Source organism: Jaculus jaculus, chromosome 4 (genome assembly GCF_020740685.1).
Source record: "Jaculus jaculus isolate mJacJac1 chromosome 4, mJacJac1.mat.Y.cur, whole genome shotgun sequence".
NCBI classification, from domain to species: Eukaryota; Metazoa; Chordata; class Mammalia; order Rodentia; family Dipodidae; genus Jaculus; species Jaculus jaculus.
This window is the reverse complement of record NC_059105.1, coordinates 119,763,223-119,784,803: the sequence shown is the minus strand read 5'-3', so window position 1 is coordinate 119,784,803 and position 21,581 is coordinate 119,763,223. Positions and strand designations below refer to the sequence as shown.

The 21,581-nt window shown below is 42.7% G+C and overlaps 1 protein-coding gene across 1 annotated transcript; it reads left to right on the top strand.

Moving 5' to 3' along the window:
• Positions 1–12,171: 12,171 nt before the first annotated feature.
• Lyg2 (lysozyme g2) lies at positions 12,172–20,748 on the top strand. The gene is made up of 5 exons (XM_004669784.1): positions 12,172–12,214; positions 16,461–16,601; positions 17,491–17,687; positions 18,980–19,118; positions 20,630–20,748. The coding sequence occupies exons 1-5, from the start codon at positions 12,172–12,174 to the stop codon at positions 20,746–20,748; spliced, it is 639 nt and encodes a 212-aa protein (XP_004669841.1).
• The last annotated feature ends 833 nt before the right edge of the window (positions 20,749–21,581 follow it).

Genomic DNA, 21,581 nt, shown 5'->3' with positions numbered 1-21,581 from the left:
GGTTGGAGTCAGTTGTCTTTTTTTGTTGTTGTTGTTTTGTTTTTTGTTTTTCAAGGTAGGGTCTCACTCTAGCCCAGGCTGACCTGAAATTCACTATGTAGTCTCAGGGCGACCGCGAACTCATGGCGATTCTCCTTCCTCTGCCTCCCAAGTGCTGGGATTAAAGGCGTGTGCCTGACCAGTTGTCTTTTTTAACCCAGTGCACCGCAGCGGAGAGGGCAGCCCACGAGTCCTGTTGGCCTCAGCCCTTCTCCACAGGCAGTGCAGCTCCCTGACTCAAGCCTCCTTTCTCCCTCTATTTTATTTTATTTTTTAATTTTTATTTTTTTAAATTTATTTGAGGGCTGGAGAGATGGCTTAGCGGTTAAGCGCTTGCCTGTGAAGCCTAAGGACCCCGGTTGGAGGCTCGGTTCCCCAGGTCCCACGTTAGCCAGATGCACAAGGGGGCGCACGCGTCTGGAGTTCGTTTGCAGAGGCTGGAAGCCCTGGCGTGCCCATTCTCTCTCTCTCTCTCTCTCTCTCTCTCTCTCTCTCTCTGTCTTTCTCTCTGTCTGTCGCTCTCAAATAAATAAATAAAAATTTTTTTAAAAAAAATTTATTTGAGAGCGACAGACAGAGAGAGAAAGAGGCAGAGAGAGAGAGAGAATGGGTGCGCCAGGGCTTCCAGCCACTGCAAACGAACTCCAGACGTGTGCTCCCCTTTGTGCAACTGGCTGATGTAGGTCCTTAGGAATTGAGCCTCCAACCCGGTCCTTAGACTTCACAGACAAGTGCTTAACTGCTAAGCCATCTCTCCAGCCCCCTATTTTATTAAAAAAAATTTTTTTTTTATATATTTGAGAGGGAAAGAGCATGGGCATGCTAGGGCTTCCTGCCACTGCAAATGAACTCTAGATGCATGTGCCACTTGGTGTGTCTGGCTTTATATGGGCACTGAAGAGTAGAACTCAGGCTGGCAGGTTTTGCAAGCAAGTGCCTTTACCTATTAAATCATCTCCCCAGCCCCCAAAATCTTATTTTAAAACTGAGAATTAAGCAAATGACCAATGAAAAGTGTTCAAATATATAGTAGGCAGTTCAGAGAAGGTGAAACTAAAGTGGACAACAAGCATATATGAAAAGATGTCCAATCTCTGTCCAAAAATAGAGAGACTTTCTCATGTAATTTATGTCTGATAATAGCAAATGTTGTTGAAAATGTGGAGCACAGGAATTTTCCTATCCTTTTGTTATTGCTGTTTGTTTGTTTGTTTTGAGGCAAGCCCAACAGACTGGCTTATATTTTTATGAGAGAAAGACAGAGAATTGGCATGCCAGGGCCTCCAGCCACTGCAATAAACCCCAGATGTGTGTGCTCCCTCGGGCGCATCTGCAAGCTTGCATGCTTGCACCACGTGTGTGTCTGGTTTATGTGTGATCTGGCAAGGCGAGCACGAGTCCTTAGGCTTTGCAGGCAAGCACCTCAACGGCTAAGCCATCTCTCTAGCCCCCTGTCCTTCTTTATGGCCACCATGGGGAATGATTCATTACATCTGCTATGGTAGCAAATGCAATTTGACTTATTTTTTGTGCCTATATATACATCCACTCAAAATATTTAAAACAGTAGCCAGGCGTGGTGGCTCACACCTTTGATCCCAGAACTCAGGAGGCAGAGGTAGGAGGATCACCATGAGCTCGAGGCCACCCTGAGACTGCAGAGTGAATTCCAGGTCAGCTTGGGCTACAGCAAAACCCTACCTTGAAAAACCAAAAACAATTTTTTAAAGCATTTAATAACCTCCTTGACAATATATCATAAACAGCTTTCTGTTGTTAAACAAGGAAACTTATGATTAAAAGCCTCCAGCTGAGGGCCCTAACCTTTATTTCCTCTCTGAACCCTGGGAGTAGGAGGGCCTCTGTCCTGATGAAAGCCCGCAGAGCCTTTGCAGGCACAGCCCAGAACTGACCACGCCTCCATTGTCACTGGTGATGTGGTATAGCCCAATTTATTTTTCTCACCACCCACCCCACCCCCATATAGTCCATCTGTCTTTGGTTTGCCCATGGGAAAAGAATGAATAGGAGAGATCATAGGGGTCAGTTCTCCTAAGAACCCAGCCAGGGGCCAGAACGTGAGTCAGAGCAAAGCAGATTTGTGGTAACCATGGTGGAGTGACAGGTAAAGTCTCAGAACACAGAGCAGAGCAGAAGGGTGTCAGATCCCCTCCACTAAAACTTACATCATAAACCTGCCCCCACCCTTAATATCTCCTACTTTCTTCATTTCCCAACCAGTGGCCACCCCCATGGTCTTCTTGCCAACATCACAGCTCCCTTGTTCCTGTACCCCTGCACTGCACCTGCTGACTTGTACTTCAGACCTGGGCCTTCCAGCCTCTGCTTTCTCCCCGGGTATACTTAGGCTGCTGCACCAAAGCTGAACACTTTGATCTCTCTAAACACTGTGAGCTTTAACCTCTACTAGTGCAGAGATTTCCCCATTGTCTTTTTTGGTTCTTATTGGTTCTCCCACTTGGTAGAGCAGATTTCCCCCATTTCTCTGTGTCCTAATACTACATGGTTTTTACTCTCAAAATTTTTGTTTTTTGAGGTAGGGTCTCACTGTAGCCCAGGCTGACCTGGAATTCATCTGGAATTGACCAGGAATTCAGGGTGGCCTCAAACTCACAATGATCCTCCTATCTCTGCCTCCCTAGTGCTGGGATTAAAGGTATGAGCTACCACACCTGGCTCAAAATATCATTTGATCTCCTGCTTCACACAGGAACAGCAAACATGATTGATGGTTTCTCTTAGCTGTTTCACATGAATTCCATAAACTGATCTGTGTTCCTCTCCATTCTCTTCTTTTTTTTAAAGAGTTTTAAAACATATTTTATTTATTTATTTACTTATTTGAGAGAGAGAGAGAGAAGCAGATGTGAGAGAATGGGCACACCAGGGCCTCTAGCCACTGCAAACAATTCCAGATGCATGTGCCACCTTGTGCATCTGGCTTATGTGGGTTCTAGGGAATCAAATCCAGTTGCTTAAGTCTTGCAGTCAAGGGCCTTAACTGCTAAGCCATGTCTGCACCCCTTTTCCCTGTTTATTCTAATTACAATGGAAGAGGAATTCATTTCATTCCCAAGGCCAATCTCTATTTATGCTTTTGAACTTACATTTCAGCTTTAGCTAATCCAGTAACTCCTCTGTATTTTGTATCCTCAAATACCTTTACTACACTGAGTATGTTCAAGTGCACAGAGTCAAGAGCTTGCTAGCAAGTCCCCAGGATTTATTTGTCTGTCTTCGCCTCCCCAGTGTGGGATTACAAGCACACACTATCATGCCTGGCATTTTCACAGGGGTTCTAGGAATCAACCTCAGGTCCTCATGTTTGTAAGGAAAGCACTTTACCCAGTAAACTGTCTCCCAAGCCCTGTTATAGTATATGGGTTTTTTTTTTTTTAAGTCTAGAATCTTGAATTTGGAAAGATGTCTCAGTGGTTAAATGCTTGCTTGAAAAGTCTGACGGCCTGGGTTTAATTCCTCAGATGTACAAAGTGCACATGCATCTGGAGTTCATTTGCAATGGCAGGAATCCCTGGCATGTCCATACTCTGTTCTTTCTCAATCTCTCCCTCTCTCTCTCTTTCTCCTTTCTCTCTCTCTCTCAAATAAATAAATAAATATTTAAAAAAATCTAGATTTTTCTTTTTCTTTTCAAAACCACAAGGAGTCCCCATTTCAGATTCGTATGCCTAGACATGCTTGAATGGTTCAGAAGTGGGTACCTGTTAAGTGGAATTTTTCCATGATTTTTTGTTAAGTATGCATACAATTCTATCTTTAAAGCTCAGCCTTTCTTTAATTTTGCATTTCCTTGATGTCTATGATATTTATACATAGCAATTCTTTCCATGAGCTTTATTGGCCACTTGTCCATCTTCTTTTGCAAAACGTCGATTAAATATTTAACATCGGGATTAGATACGGGTAACCATGAGCAGTGGTTTCTTCATGAGGGCATAATAGCATTTATCTTGCATATAAAGTTATAGCCAAACCAAGAAAAGGACTCAACAGTTTATACCTGACGTGGTAATTTCCAGGGGTTGTGTGGAATTTTCTTTTAATTTTTTTCTATTTTTATTATTTGTGTGTGTATTTATATGTGTATATCTGTATGGGTCTGTGCATGCCACGACACATATGTGGAAGTCTGAGGACAACCTCAGAGGCTTTCTCCTCTCCTTTCACCTTTTTGAGACAGGATCTCTTGCTGCAGCTGCTTGCTAGCTTCCAGATCATCCTAGTACTGTCTCCCACTGCTGTAGATACTTTGGGATTGCAAGCAAATCCCTTTAAATCCATTGCCCCAGTCATTGAGTGGAATTTTCTCATGAAATCTTGTGAAAGGGTTCCCTTCCTGCCTTCTCTCCAGCCATTGTCTCCAAAATGCCTTAGCTATGTGTTCTTGGGCAATACTCTTGTCCCACAGGTTTCTAAGATTTGCAGCAAATGCCTGGGATCGAGCTACCTGGGTGGCAATTTCTCTACTGTCCTTCCTGCAGTCTTACCAGGAAGGCTATAGAGTCCCAATGATGGCCCTTACTTGTCCTGTCCTATTTCCTTCAAGACGAAAGGTTTCATCTCTCACTTCCTGTCCTGTAAATCAACTCAATTCTTTTGTTGAGCCCATGGGTAAATAAATAAAGAAATGAATAAATCAACAAGAAGCTAACCCATCAAGACCTGGGTGCAGTCCATCACGATAATAACTGATGTGTAGGAGGCACACAGTTTATAAACTGTTTCCACATATATAATTTATTTTTATCTTCAAAACAAAGTCCTGGGGCATCATTACCATCTCCATTTTACAGAGGAGGAAAATTAAGGACCAGAGAAGTTCAGGGAGTTGCCCATGGTCATTGTCCTTGACTGTTCTTTTTGAGAAAGGAGGTCCACAACTGGGGCTCCCAGATGATAGTATGTCACAGACAACCATGTTGACTAGTGCGTGAGGATGAAGAAGAGCAGACCATGGGAGTTTGCGATGCTGGGCTCCTTAACTCTGAAAGGTGCTGATACAAAGGTCTTCCTGTGATATAATTTGGGGAATCCTTCAAGGAACCCCACACAGATGTGCTTCCTTGGGCATGCATGCCTTGACGCTCATCTGTTTACATCATTACTCATCTTCTATTTATAAAACAGTGCTTCAGGGGGGCTATCTGTTTGTTTTTGGCATTTCGTTGTTGTTATTTTTGAAACAAACTCAGTAGAGCCCCAGCTGGCCTTGAAGTTATGTTATGACACTGGCCTTGAACTCCTGCCTCTACTTTTTGAGGGTTGGTGTTACAGGATGTGCTGCCTTGCCCATGTCAGAACAATGCTCTTCAACTTTCTCACTGCAGCTCTTCAATGACAGAGGCATGTAAAGGTTACTCTAAGGGCAGGAGGAAGGCCTCAAAGGAGAGCTGGAACAGAGACTTTTGAAACTGATGCTTTTTCTTAAACATTGATGCTGATTCACATTCTTCTCCATAATAAAGGTGTGGATTTTTTTAAATGTCTATGTTTTAATATAAGAATAATGATCCTTTACCACGCTGTGTGATATCTTTATTCTTTAATTTCAGTATCACCCGGTAGATTGAATCATTTCTCATTTTGAGTAAGCAAAACTTAAGTGATTGTATATCCTGGCAACTGTGGGCTGAAGAAATGGCTTAGTGGTTAAGGCATTTGCCTGTGAAGCCAAAGGACCCAGGTTCAATTGCCCAGGACCCACGTAAGTCAGATGCACAAGGGGCACATGCATCTGGAGTTCGTTTGCAGTGGCTCGAGCCCCTGGCGTACCCATTCTGTCTGTCATTCTGTCTGTCTCTCTTCTCTCTTTCACCCTCTCTCTGCTTGCAAATAAATAAATAAAATTTTTAAAAAATTTAAATTGTATCTAAAAATGATATCAGCTTAAGTCTCTGCCTCATCCAACCAACTAGCCTCCGAGAGACTTGAGGTTAGGAAGCTGAAAGGGAGCAAAAGGTAAAGGTGGCTGTGCTATCGACTCTCCAGACGTAGTTGACTCTTGGCTTAGTCCTGAACATCACAAAAATGGGCACTTGGCACCATGATTAAACCCTGCCCCCCCACTCCACCTGCCTCAAACCATGAGCAAGAGCCACCAACATCTGTTAGTTATGATGAAAAACATCTTGACTTTCAACGCAATGTATTTGTCAACATTCCTATTGTTTGGGGAAGTTTCTTCTTTCTTTCTTTTTTTTTTTTTTTTGATTTGCAATGTAAATTTTACTGTTTTCTTTGTGAAAAAACTACAAGCAGAATTCATAAATAGACATTTTTATTTAAAGCAGGAAATGATAAAGTGGCCTCTAATAACATAGTCGTGCACATACCAGTAACAGGAACATATTGTCATCTTTTATTTGCTAGACAAAGCAGTGTCCAATATAAATCTCCCCCAAACATTTAAGACATGTGAATTTCTGACCAGTTCACAAAACCACCAACTGACACTTTAGCATGAAGAGAAAACAAACCTAACAAACTGCCAGCTCTAAAGATGTTACAGAGCAGAAACTTCCAAAAGCATTATACAAGCTTGGGCAGTTTCTTAATGCATTTAAAAATGTTTTATTTATTGCCTGGAGAGATGGCTTAGTGGTTAAGCACTTGCCTATGAAGCCTAAGGACCCCAGTTCGAGGCTCGATTCCCCAGGACCCACGTTAGCCAGACACACAAGGGGGTGCACACGTCTGGAGTTCGTTTGCAGTGGCTAGAGGCCTGGCGCGCCCATTCTGCTCTCTCACTCTCTGCCTCTTTATCTCTCTGCCTATTGCTCTCAAATAAATAAGTAAAAAATAAAAATTTTAAAAAATGTTTTATTTATTTAGTTGAGAGAGAAAAAGAGGCAGTGAGAGAGAGAGAGAGAATGGGCACAGGTCATTGGCCTCTAGCCACTGAAAATGAACTCCAGATGCTTGTGCTACCTTGTACATCTGGCCTACGTGGGACCTGGGGAGTCAAACCAGCATCCTTAGGCTTTGCAGGAAGCGCCTTAGCAGTTGCTTAGCCATCTTTGCAGCCTAGACAGTTTTTTGTTTTTCTTTTTTTGAGTTTTATTTATTTACTTGCAAGTGGTTAGGGAGGGAAGGAAAGATGGGGGAGAGAGAAAATGGGCCTGCCAGAGCCTCTTGCCTCTGCAAATGAACTCCAGATGAATGTGTCATTTTGTGCATCTGGGTTTACGTGGCACTGGAACTGGGGAATCGAACCCAGGCTGCCAGGCTTTGCAAAGAGTCTTTAACCACTGAGCAATTTCTCCAGGCCTGATTTGAACAGTTTGACTCAACAAAATGCAAGTTTAAGATTATTCTTTGGGGGATCTGGGGAAATGGCTTAGTGGTTAAGGTGCTTGCCTGCAAAGCCAAAGGACCTCAGTTCGATTCTCCAGGACCCACGTAAGCCAGATGCACAAGGCAGCACATATATCTGGAGTTTGTTTGCAGTGGCTGGAGGCCCTGGCATGCTCTCTCTCTCTCTCTCTCTCAAATAAATAAAAATAAATTTAAAAAAATGTTCTTTGGGGGCATGTAAATGCCAGGCACACCTGTAGTCCCAGCACTGGGGAGATAGAAACAGGGAATTCCTAAAGTTTGGGGCTAACCAGTTATCTCGGGGGTTAAGGAGAAACCCTGTCTCAAAAAGCCCCAAAAGCATAAGATGGAGAATGATTGAGGAAGACATGTGACAGCAACCCCTGGCTTCCACATGCATATTCACACATGTTCAGGTGCACCTGTACACATGCTAGATGTTATACACATAAAACACATATAAACATGTACATATACCACACACACACACACACACACACACACACACACACACACACACGCTCTGTGTGCAAAGAATGTTGTTTGGTAGTGCCATGATCCAGGCAGCCCAACATGGAAATCTGTGTCTATAACTGAGACCAACAAACAAGCTAGCAAGCACCTCTTGTCCACATGAAAATGGTGACCAGGATCGTCAATTTAAATTCTGTAAAGGGGGCTGGAGGGATGGCTTAGCGGCTAAGGCGTTTGCCTGCAAAGTCAAAGGACCCTGGTTCAATTCCCCAGGACCCACGTCAGCCCAGATGCACAAGGGGGCACATGTATCTGTAATTCGTTTGCAGTGGCTGGAGGTCCTGGAATGCCCATTCTTTATCTCCCACCTCTTTCTCTGTCAAATAAATAAAATATTTCTTTTTCTGTAAAGGACTTCTACTGTTGGTCAGTTGCAGAGGGGAAACTACACTCTACACTCACCCTAAAACACGTGATGACTTGCTTGGCACTATGACTTGGTAAGAACTTTGCAGATGAAGTTTCCATGAAAAAATGGTAGAAACTGTAGCATAGACTAATTCTGCACAGACTCCCATACTTGGCCTTCCCTTTCTGGGATAAAGGATGGGCTTCATCTGAGGATACAGCAGACGTGTAAGCCCTTGGAGACCTCACAGGTATTTTGCTCTTCAGGCTTTTCACTTCAGACATGTGAAAACGATGCTTGGGTTGGCTGCTCCACTGGAATGTGGAAAGCTGAGACTGCAAACAGGCCTCTAGACTGGCTCCTTCTACCACATCCTACCTTTGGTGACCCAAGTGATTTGATTTTGTGGAAAATATCTATATCTTGCCTTATAGTCTGTTGTTGAGACCAGTTAGATGTTTGAGGAGTGGGGCCCTCATCACTAAGAACCCCAAATATGTCTGCACTCACCAGGCACTACCAAAGACTTGCTACACAGCAGAGTCTTAGGCACAGACAACTGATTGGAAGGGGTTGGGGGTCAGGTCATGGAGTCTTGTTTGCACAGAAAGTACATTTTTTACATTTTTTAAAATTTTTGGAAAGCCTTGGGGAACTGACAGAGATATGTAAGGTGCCAACGTCCCCTCAAGCTACTCCTGGAAATATCAATAAAACTTAACTCTTGCCAGGTATGGTGACACACACCTTGAGTCCCAGAACTCTGGGGGCCAAAGTAAGGAGAATAGCTGTGAGTTGAAGGCCAGCCTGAGACTATATAGTAAATTCCAGGTCAGCCTGGGCTAGAGTGAGACCCTACCTCAAAATGTAAGTAAATAAATAACTCTTGGCATCCTTGGAAAGTGATGGAAAATCATTTAGTGTGTCTCTTCTTAAATGTTAAGCTAGAGCTAAGATTCTCTTATGCTAGAACTCACATTCAACCAACAACTGGGTCAGTGGAAGGTAAGCAGTGAAAAGCTTAAAGAGCACAACATGCCCAGGTCATGTCTTTGCCAGCATTCTGAGCCTACTGTTCAAGTTCAGTGCAAACTAACTGCAGTTCTATAGAGAAAATATAACCCAGCAAAAGGGACTATGGGTTTACTTCACTCATATTTCTATCTACAGAGATAATGGTGTGAACATCTGTGGCTGGTGCTATTTATTCAGACCACAGGCCAGGATCTGTGTGGAGATTGCTTTGGACTTACTGCAACAATCGCTCTGCAGGGCTGGCTCTTTGTCCAAAGTGTTATAGAAGAAGAGCATTTGGTTATGGAATCTCACAGACTTGGGTTCAAATCCTGGCTCTGCCTCATGGTTATTGTGCCATCTTTGACCAGATGCTTAGTACCTCTGAATCTTAGTTTCCTCGTCTCTAATAAAATAATTCCTACCCATGGAGCTATTGGAGGACTGAATAACATAAATGAGTCTGATATTTTAAGGTTGTTACTATTTTTAAATTATTTTTATTAATTTATTAGAGACAGAGAGAGAGAGAGAGAGAGAGAGAGAACGGGCACACCAAGGCCTCCAGCCATTGCAAATGAACTCCAGACACATGAGCCATCTTGTGCATCTGCCTTATGTGGGACCTGGAGAATCAAACCCAGGTCCTTAGACTTCTCAGGCAAGCATCTTAACCACTAAGACATTTCTCCAGCCCAAGGTTGTCAAATACATTTTTCTCACAGTCTGAGGAAAAAAGAATAATCCACATGTTTCCATTGCAGTGGGTCTGGACATTAAGATCTTTGTGCCTAAAGAGATGCATAGGCCCTCTTCTGAAAGAAGGGATGGATGATGCTTCATGTTTAACAGGACATTAAATGTTTTAACACTGATATTCTCCAGGAGCATCTAGAGACAGCACCTTCCATCTACTTTTACCTTTTTATTTTTTTTCTCCACCTCTTCTTCCTCCTTTCCTAGACTTCTCATTGCACTTAGCCCAGAAGTTTTATATATGTAGCCCAATTCACCCTGCCTTGGGCAGGCCATGGACACAGAGTATCAGTGTGAAGTGTAATGTGCCACTGTTTCTGATAATATCCTGTGTTTCTAAGGACAGCCTGAGGATAGCTAGATTGGTGTGAACCTTTCTGAAGAACAGCCCTGAGTGCAGTGTTGCTGTTGGCCATGGAGCAGGCCCTCAATGAGTCACCTTCCCCCAGTGCTAAGGCACTTGAAAGGCAGCCTGTTCCACCGGAAAGCATGCAGTACAGAAACAGGTGTGATAGTGTGGAGAGATTCCTGTGGGATCTCCCTAGGATCTCCCTGTGGTTTCCATGGCCAGGGAGCTGGAAAGCTGTTGGGCTTGTGCCTTGTTTTCTATTTCCTGGCGGATGTGGGAAGGATTGTGTAGAGCCTAGGAAGCATCTCATTTTATGAAGAGATCCAGCCCAAACTTCTTCCTTCCCCCTAGGAAATGTTCTTTGCTAGTCCACAAATGTCCCTTTCATTTCCTGTATGGGGGTTGTCAAACATGCTTCATCTCTTCCTTTGTGTTTCAGTGTGAAAGAAAGATACTCTATCCTCTGAAGAAGTGTTCATCCCTGGCCAAATCCTTTTTTTCTTACCTCCTCAGAATGAACACCCATGTTGGCACTCCCTGCCACTCTGTCAGAGGTAAACTTGGAACAAGGAGTCAAGGTCATCTGTCACAATTAAATACTTGATGGGTTAAGACTGTGTGACAAATTAGTATGAGAATCATGTGACATTAAAATAGGGAAATCAGCATTTTAGGCAAACTCCCAGTCGAGGAAGGAGAGCTGCTATTATTTCCTGATTATTTATCTTTTTAAACTAATTGTCTATATTTTATTCTCAAATTTAGAAGAAGCACTATTTTGGGTATCCAGAAACAATCCACAAAATAGATGCCTCTAGTACAACCTGGGGGGTCATTATATTAATTAATTAGTAGTGGTCAATAAACACTTTGAAGTCCTTTTATTAAAGGAGCCACCTAAATCCAAAGTACTATTATAATCAGGTCTAATGAGGTCAGTGGTTTAAACAGGTTTAAAGAGAGGGTTTAAAACCGTATATAAAGCTCCTCTGCCAATTGTTTGTACACAGCAAAAGTAGAGGAGCAGATGAGTGTATACGCCAGTGTTCAAAGCTTCCTTCACAGCAGTGGAGCCAGGCTGAAGTCTGCTCAGTGAAGCCAGCGGCACAGCAACCTGCTACCTAATGTATTCTCTCACCCTGTGGTTTAGGAAGACCATTGCTCTAAAATCTTAGCTACAGGTTGCTTCTACAAAAGACTTTCTCCAAGACAGGAGATTTTTTCTATAGGAGGTAAGTGGTGGGTTTTTTTATTATTATTATTTAATAAAGAAGCTACTTTTCAATGAAACCAAGACAAGAGCCTATTTGGGGAGAAAGAAACTTTTCTTGTAAGTGTGTGGGATAACATGGCATGAGTCCATGTCGACATAAAATTAGATTGAATTGTGGTGGGAATTTTCTTAGGAAGGAGAGTGATCCAAGGAACTACATGCTTGTGACTGTAGGAGTCTTATCTTAGAACTGGAAAATGGAAATTGGATTGGGAATAACTTTAAGTTATTTGTTAACTCAGAAAAACTTTCCATTAAGAAAAGTTCTAGTTTTGCCAGGCATGGTGGTGCATGCCTTTAATCCCAGCACTCGGGAGGCAGAGGTAGGAGGACTGTCGTGAGTTTGAGGCCACCCTGAGACTACAGAGTTAATTCCAGGTCAGCCTGAGCCAGAGTGAGACCCTACCTTGAAACATCCCCCCCACACAAAAGTTCTAGTTTTAAAATTAATCAGCTTCTATTTCAAATCAGAACAGGTCTTTTAGGATCAGCTTCACTGCCATGCTACCCTCATTCCTGTTTTGGGGACTTATTGCTGTCATTGGTAAGTAATTGATTCACATTTGTTGTTGTCCTCAGGGTATCTATCAAGTCTTCCAGAATAGCCATGAGTCAGAAAGAACCATGGTTATATATATATAATAGAGGGGTGGGCTTCTTGGCCTTCTTAACCAATAAGCAACTGTTTATTTCTATTTCTTTGGCACATATATATGTGTATGGTATGTGTGCATGTGTGTATGCATGCTGTAAGTATGTGGATGCACATGTGTGTGCTGGTGTGCATACAGATGTATGTGTATTTGTGGAGGCCAGCATTTGATGTCAGGCGTCTTCCTCAGTCATTCTCCCCCTTATTACTTATGATAGGGAATCTCAGATTAGGCTCAATGATTCAGCCAGACAAGCTAGCTAGTAAGACCCAGAGATATACCAGTCTCCTCCCCCCAGCACTGGAATTACAGGTGTGTGCTGCCACACCAGGCATTATACCAGAGTGCTGGGGACCCAAACTGAGACCCTACATGTGTGCTGGTGAAGCAAACACTGTACTGAGTGAGCTATATCCTCAGTCCCCAGCTGCTTATTTCTAAGAGTCTATTCTCCTTGCTGAGTACCCTTATTTATTTACTCTCTGACAATGACCTCATAGGCTAGATATTAAGAGGTATACAGAACAATGCCTTCGGAGGCAAGACATACAAAGAAAAAATTCTCAATACTGACTAGTAGATGAATTAAAAGACCATACAAAGGACAAAGTCCACCCATTTGGGGGCTTGGAGGAAGAACTTGCATCCATCTTGAAGTCTAGCCCTGAAAGCCTTTGAGGGAAATGGAAGTTGAAGACTGCTTGGTGATTTAATATGAGATGGGAAGAGACTGTCTGATAGGAGGAATGGCTCAGTATAGATGTTATGGCAGAAATGTTAAAGAGGTATTTGGGACAGAGTGATCTGGTCAGTATGGCCAGAACAGGAGTTTCCTAAGGGGAAGGTTAGTGAAATCATAAAGAATCTTAAATTAGAAAAGATGAACTGAGTGTGGTGGCTCACATCTGAACTCTCAGCACTCCAGACAATTGACCTGAGTTTGAGGCCAAGCTGGGCTGCAGAGTTAGATCCTGTCTTGAAGAGTAGGGATATAGAGGGAAAGAGAATCCTTAGCTTAAGAAAATTGAAAAAGAGAAAGAAAGAAAAAGCTTGCTCCTAGGGGATCCTCATACCAGGTCTACTGAATCAGAATTTTTAGCTCCAAGGCCACAGTTTGCACTTTAACCAGCATTCTCAGTTAATATGCATGTTTGAAAACCAGGGATTTATGAGAACTTCAGATGGCCAGGAGTTCTATATGGCTTATGCTGAATCATGAACCCAGGTCTGTTCAGAATTCGTCATCTTTCAGCTGTACACAGATTGAGTGGTGATTCAGAAGAAACTAGTTCTAGGACTGAGGAGATGTTTCAGTGAGCACTTGCTGTGCACGTGTAAGAACCTGAGTTCAGATCCTCAGACCCATTGTGAAGCCAGATGCGGTGGCATATGCATCTGTGATCCCAGTGCTCCCACAGCAACATGGGAGGCAGAGACAGGAGAACCCCTGGAACCCTTCAGGCCAGCTTGACTGGCTTACACAAGGCAAACAACAAGAAACCCTACCTCAAACAAGGTGAAGGGCAGGGACCAACACTTGAGATTGTCCTCTGACCTCTATGCATGTGTCATGGCATGCAAACACCTGCACTCACACACATCAGGACACAGGCATGCGTTGCTCTCTCTCTCTCTCTCTCTCTCTCTCTCTCTCTCTCTCTCTCTCTCACACACACACACACACACACACACACACACACACACAGAGAGAGAGAGAGAGAGAGAGAGATTAAAACAAAAAAGTAGCTGGGAGTGGTGGTGCATGCCTTTGAACCCAGAACTCAGGAGGCAGAGGTAGGAGGATCACCATGAGTTCAAGGCTACCCTGAGACTACATAGCGAATTCCAGGTCATCCTGGGCTAGTGTGAGACCTACCTCAAAAAACCGAACCAAAAAAAGTGTTTTGAAAATGCTTACTTCTCAACTTGGAAATGGGAGCCTGTCCAAAGGCAACAATTTGTAGTTGTTTATGGTTAAAGACAGGGCAACATGGTTATAAATTTTTATTCATTTTTAATTGCCAGGTGGGAGCAGAGTTGTATAGTCAGTGCATTAATTATGAGTTAGCACATACAACTGAAAGATGACGAATTCTGAACGGACCTGGGTTCATGATGCAGCACAAGCCATATAGAGCCCCTGGCCATCCACAGTTCTCATAAATCCTCGGTTCTCAAACACACATAGTCAACTAAGAATGCTGGTTAAAGTGCAGACTGTGGCCTTGGAGCTAAAAATTCTGATTCAGTAGACCTGGTATGAAGAGCCCAGGGCCAAGTATTTTTAATAAGTATCCCTGATCACTTGGGTAGCTGAGAAATATAAGCTACTCAGCATGATAAAGCATAACAAAGGTGACTTCTTCAGTAAAAGGATAGTGAGCCTGTCAATATAAATAAAATTATTGGTATAATGGGGTCCAAGGGATGGAGTGTGTTATCTTGTTAATATTGGAGGGCATAAAAGGATAAAGTAACTTCTTTGGTTTAATTGTTGGTTGTTTTTTTTCTTTTCTCCTCACCTCTCCCTCACCCCAGGTAGGGTCTCACTCTAGCCCAGTCTGACCTGGTATTCATTCTGTAGTCTCAGAGTGGCCTCAAACTCTTGGTGATCCTTCTACCTCTGCATCCAAAGTACTGGGATTAAAGGTGTGCACCAACATGCCCAGCTTACTTTGTTTATTATTATTTTTGTTTATTTGAGACACAGAGAGAGAACAGCCACACCAAGGCCTCTAGTCATTGTAAACGAGCTCCAGACACATCCACCACCTTGTGTATCTGGCTTATGTGGGACCGGGAGAATCAAACCTGGGTCCTTAGTCTTCACAGGCAAGTGCCATAACCACTAAGCAATCTCTCCAGCCCTTAATTTTTAGTTTTGATTTGAAGATGGAACCTAGAGCCTCATGCATGCAGAGCACACATTTAACCCTGAGCTACACTGAACTACACTCCCAGTCCCTTTATAAAGTAACTTTTTTTGTTTGTTTGCTATGACTAGAGGCCTTGGCCTACCATTCTCTCTTTCTCTCTGCTTGCAAATAAATAAATAAATAAATAAAAATTATAGAAAGTCATTTTTTTTGGATGTAGGGTTTCATGTAGCTCTAGAAGGCTTTCAACTCACTATGTAGCTAAAGATGACCTTGAACTTCTAATCCTCCTGCCTTTATCTCATGGTGTTTAAATAACAGACATGTACCATGTAAGGTTTGGGAGTGACCAAGACCATGCAAACCACTCTGAGGCAAAGATGAAAGTTTTTATTCAGGAAAAGCACAAGCTGCCAGGGCTGACTCACAAGAGAGGAACACAGCCAACCTGTGTTTTCAGATAGTGGGCTCTATAGGACTTTTCAGTTGGGGGAAGGTGAGGAAGGAAAAAGAACTCATTTGTTAAGTTGAATAGGAAAGGTCCTTTAGGGGATATCATTACATTAACCATTTAAAGTAGCTAGGGTGTGACACCAGAACAGTGACCAGGTGATAAGGGGGCAGGAAACCATGACCTAGGGCATTGTTAGGCAAGAATGGGATAATCACTGGGTGGTTTCTTGAGGAATGTGGATAATCCACTTTCCTATGCCTCTGTCACCATTCTGCTGACCATGGTGACTCCATCTTGGTAGCCCACCCCAACCTAACATTCCAGCCTTTTGTTAATGATAAGGGAGGAAGGTAATTTCTCTTCTGTAGTGTCTTCATGCTGACCATAGGGGCAATGAGTTCTTATGGGAGAGGCTGGATAATGTGGTCTGTGGGTCTCCCTTCAGGGCAGGTGATGAGGAGGTGGTTTCATGGTGTCTAGAGGTGGAAGAGTGGTGAGATTGATCGTGAGCACCCTCTGACAGTGCCAGTGTAGCATGCTGTTATGAATTGATCCTGAGAGAAACAGAGACTTTCCTTGTATCATCCCTGCATTGAACTGGCTTCAGGGCAGATGCTGGTGACATCAGTTATAGAGAAGGTGAGGGAGATTGGAATTGAGTGGGAAAGGGCCACTTCTATTTGATTTGATGAGCCAAAAATAGTAGAAAAGGAACATAAGGAGGACTAAGTTTATAGCCTTGGCCTCTTTTTGGAAGTGGCTCTTTTTAGAGCATCTCAAGCAATATTTTGTCATTCTGCCTCCCAGGCACTTCCAGGGGCTCCTACCCGTTCTCTCACTCCATGAAGCCTCACCTGCATCCTCGCTTGTACCACGGCTGCTATGGGGACATCATGACCATGGAGACCTCTGGGGCCCCCTGTGACATAAACCATCTCATGAGCTGTGGTATGTAAACAATAGAGCAAATGCCAGCTCTTCCCCCTTTCTTCATTTGCAGATTCTGTCTTAGGAGGTGTCATCATCATTGTGATAATAATCATATCAAAACCAAAAGTTCAAAAAAATAGAATCCTATGCAACCTAGCAAGCCACTTCTTTCCATTCCTCTTCTTCACATTCTTTCTAAGCCTTGTCTGCATGTGTTGATGTCTACATATGGAAACTATTCCTTATCTCAGATGCTAGGCTTCACTTCTTATGCTGAGTTCATCCTGTAGCAGGAGCATTTTAAGCAAGCACCAGCCTCTTGTTTATTTTATTCTACTTCTCCTTCATTGCAATCCTGTTCCAAAAGCGTCATAATGCTGTCCTTGTAGCAGAGGGTCAGGGCTGGAAGGAACTGCACGGTCATACGTAAATCCACATCCTCAACACACAGAGCAGAACTCTGAGGTTCAGCAGAGAGGAGAAACATGCTCTAGCACAGAATCAGCTGTGAGCAGGGCCAAGTGAAAATGCAGCCTTTTATTCCAGCACTCAGGAGGCTGAGGTAGGAGGATCTTCATGAGTTCAAGGCCAGTCTGGGACTACAGAGTGAGTTCCAGCTCAGCCTGGGCTAGAGTGAGACCCTGCTTCATATATCCCTCACCTCACCAAAAAAAAGAAAAAAAAAAAATCCACCCTGCAGCTTGGCCCTCTCCTCTTCCTCACCAGGACTCAAGTATGGAAGAAAGAGAGAAACAGCAGCAGTGGCACCTGTGGGTGGGTGTTGGCCTGCCTGCTTCCTCAGTTACAAGGCTTGTCCCAAGCTGTGTGTGTGGGGGGGGGCTGTGTAGTAAACTTGAGAAGGGTCCTCTTCTGGAGTAGAGGAAACAGTTTCTTTTTGTTGACTTAGGGATCAGTGGTTCCGAAATGTTTGCTGAGATGGATTTGCAGACCCTAAGACCTTACCGGACCATGATCAAGGAAGTGGCACAGAGATACTGCATTGACCCTGCTGTCGTCGCCGCCATCATCTCCAGAGAGAGCCATGCGGGGGCTGTTCTGCACAATGGCTGGGACCACAGGGGACTTAAATTTGGCTTGATGCAGGTAACTAGCTAGAGATTTGTACCAACCCCACTTAATGCCTCCTTACAGAAGCTCAGCCCAAATGTGAAATCAATTGGCAGTGCTTCTGGGGAGTCTTATATTTTTGGTCCTTTAAAGGTATATCAGTTTTTGAATATCCCTTAAGTGTTTCCTATGTGTCATAACTATAATCCTATAAAAAATAACATTCAACATACTGCAGTTTGGAAAAACCTGTCCTCTTGGGATTCCTTAAGTAATACATTTCATCCATATGCATTGAAGCATTATAATTCAGGCCTACTTCAACCAACTTGTTCGTTTGGATTAATAGGAGGAAGGAGGACTGGAGAGATGGCTCAGCAGTTAAAGACACTTGTTTGCACAGCCTGATAACCCAGGTTCAATTCTCCAGTACTTATGTAAAGTCAGATGCACAAAGTGGCGCATGCGTGTGGAGTTTGTTTGCAGTGGCAAGAGGATCTGGCATGCCCATATTCTCCCTCCCTCTCCAAATCAATAATGAATTAAAAAAATTAAAAATTGGAGGAAGGGGACTTTAATTATTTGAATATTTCTTTTCAAGTTACTTAAAAAAAAATTTTTGAGACAGGGTCTAGCTATGTAACTCTGGCTGACCTGAAACTTGTTTACAGCACAGTCTGGCCTCGAGATTCTGGTGGCACCCCTGCTACTACTTCCCAAGTGTTGGGATTATAAGTGTGTTTCACCACACTTGGCTAGAAACCAATTTTTATTTGAATTAGCTAGATAGCTATATTTTACTACAAATGTCTAGAGTTTGGGTGCTAATTATTTGTTTGAAAACAAGTCTTTCTCTTCTCTTCCTCATCTTTCTCCTCTTCTTCCTCTTTTTTCATATTGGAAGGCTTTTAACTAAAGCCATGGACACCCACTTCTACCCACCCTTGTTTCCTTTATTTAAAAAGTAATAATTTTAGTTTTTTAAATAAATAAGGAGAGAGAGAGAGAATGAGCATGTCAGGGCTTCTTGCAAAAGAACTCCAGCTGCAAGTGCCATGCTACTTTGTGCATCTGGCTTTATGTAGGTACTGGGGAATCAAACCCAGGTTGTCAGACTTTGCAGGCTAGCATCTTTAAATGCTGAGCTATCTTTCCAGCCCTTTTGTTTTCTGTCTCTATGAGAGACAGCACAGTAGACTTGGCTTTTGAGGAGTAAAGGAAAAATGTCAAGGTCAATATCTGAACTTGAAGGAAAGGAAGAAAAACTAGAAACAGCAGAAAATATGTTGCCTTGCTCAGATACTGACATGAGTATCTGAATTTTCTAGCTTGATAAACAAATTTACCACCCTATTGGTTCCTGGGACAGCAAAGAGCACCTTCTGCAGGGTACTGGAATTCTAGCAGAGAGAATTAAGGCAGTCCAGAAAAAATTCCCCACATGGAGTGTGGCTCAACACCTCAAAGGTAAGCCGTATTTTCAGAGCATTGTTTAACTGATCAATGAATAAGTCTATTAAAAGTAGATTGCCTGGGGCCCCCTGGGAACACTTCCACTGGGCCAGCAGTTGGCTGGAGAAGCTGGTCTCCAGGCTGTGGTGGCATTATCTGAACCACCCACCTTCTTCTCCTTTTTGCCGGAAGATGCTGGGGCTTGTATTATATCTCTAGTCAGTTGTTGACCTGTTGAGTGATGCTTTGACAGTTAAAGGGTTCTTTGCCTTATCATAGATTTCCCCCTGATGTAACCCTCTATTAGCCATTTTCCAGATTGTTTGAATAAACTTTTACTCTGAGCAACTTCAGGACATCAGATACCCTGAGAGTTACTGGTGGAAATCGCAGATTAGCTAAGCATAGAGTCCTCAAATTTAGAAGTGCCCAGACAGAGTTAACCCACTAGCCTCCCATTATAAATTTATTCTTTTTTCTACATTTTCTGTCTTTGTAGGCACCAGATTATGACCAGTCATTCAAGAAGAAAACAATTGTTTTTACCACAAGCCTATTTTTTTTTTTAGCTTCTTTCTTCACATACAACCACATCAGTTCTTAAGCTTGCTTCCTATGGGCTGAATATATGTAATATTTTATATATTATTAATATATTTTAATTGACATATTATATTAATTATTGATGTTATATCAATGACATATATTCTCTCTTACTGCCTAAACTCAGAACAGTTCTCTATTCCAAAGGTAAGAGTTTAAAGCAGGGTCATCTCTGACATCAGAGTAGAGCACAGTTACATTAAATACATAAAGAGCTATTGAAGATAACATTCTAGGGTCACTAGCACATGCATGTACACAACCTCCCCCTGCTCATAAGAAATACATATGTCTTGGGCACCATGCACTCAGCAAGGTACCTCTTCTGGCACGTGGTAAATATTCAAAACATGTTGGGAGGCTAGAGAGATTGCTCAGTGGTTAAAGGCACTTGCTTGGAAAGCCTAATGGTATGGATTCAGTTCCCCAGTACCCATGTAAAGCCAGATGCACAGGATGGCACATCCAACTGGAGTTTGTTTACAGTGACAAGAGACCCTGGCATGCCCATATTCTCTCTTTGTCTTTCTCTCCCTAATACATACACTAAATTAATAAAACCTATGTTGGATGAATGAATGCATGAGCTGTAGAATAAATGTTAAGAATACCACAAGCTCAGACTAAATATTGAATGGGCATCTACTTCTGCCAAATCTGGACTACATAAAAAGCAAGTGTGACTTTTGCAGTTTGAAAGAAAGAGGAAGGAGAGAGAAAGGGAGAGGAACAGGGAAGAGAGGAAGTCTGGAAATTTCCTAGTGGTTTAGTGATTATGGGGGAGGTTAGTGCATCCTTTCAGGGAAGGAGGAAAGGGAAGGAGAAGGAAATTGGACTGCTACTTTGGAGGGTGGATGCTTGGGGGAGGGGACGCTCATATCTTATTTCCTCTGATAGCTCATGTTGGAATAATTTCATTTCAGGTGGTCTGACTGCCTTTCAGTCAGGAATGGACACCATTGTCACTCCTGTGGACATAGAAACTGACTTCGTCAATGATATTATTGCCCGAGCTAAATTCTATAAAAGACATGGTTTCTAAGCAGAGCACTGTGAGTGAGTCACATTGGTGCGGTACTCACATAGACCTCCTTTGGGAGTTTAATATGAATGTGTTGTACCCAACACTGGCAAAGAAATAGTTAAAATTATGAAAAAATCATTTATAATTTTTCTTAATGAAAAGAATTACTTGCTGGTGATATAGCTCAGTGGCAAAGTATTTGGCTAGCAGGGGGGAGGCCTTGGGTTCAACCTCTGTACCACAAGAAGAAAAAGAAAGTGAACACACACACAAACACACATAAAGAGGAGCTTGGAATGTAGCTTAGTTGGAATAACTCTTGTCTAGTATCAGCAGCCCATGTTCTCAGCACAAAGAAAAGAAAAAAATAGAGAAAAGAAGGAAAAAGAAAAGAGCTGGGCAGAGTAGTGCACACCTATACATAGTACATTAGAGAGGCTGTGGCAGGAGGATTATGAGTTTAAGGCCAACCTGAGCTACATAGTAAGGTAACTCTACCTAAAAAAAATTAATAAAGAAGAAAAAGAAAAGAAGAGGGGCTGGAGAGATGGCTTAGTGGTTAAGGCACTTTCCTGCAAAGCCAAAGGACCTAGGTTTGCTTCCCCAGGACCCACATAAGACACATGCGCAAGGTGGCACATGTGTCTGGAGTTCATTTGCAGCAGCTGGAGGCCCTGGCCTGCCTATTCTCTCTCTTTCTTTCTTTCTGCCTCATTCTCTCTCTGCTAAATAAAAGTAAAATAATTAAAAAGAAAATAAGAAAGAGAAAAGCCACCACATGGTTCCCATGAAATATGCATAGAAATACATATATTTGCTTCATGATTAATATTAATATCTTGGCAAGTGAC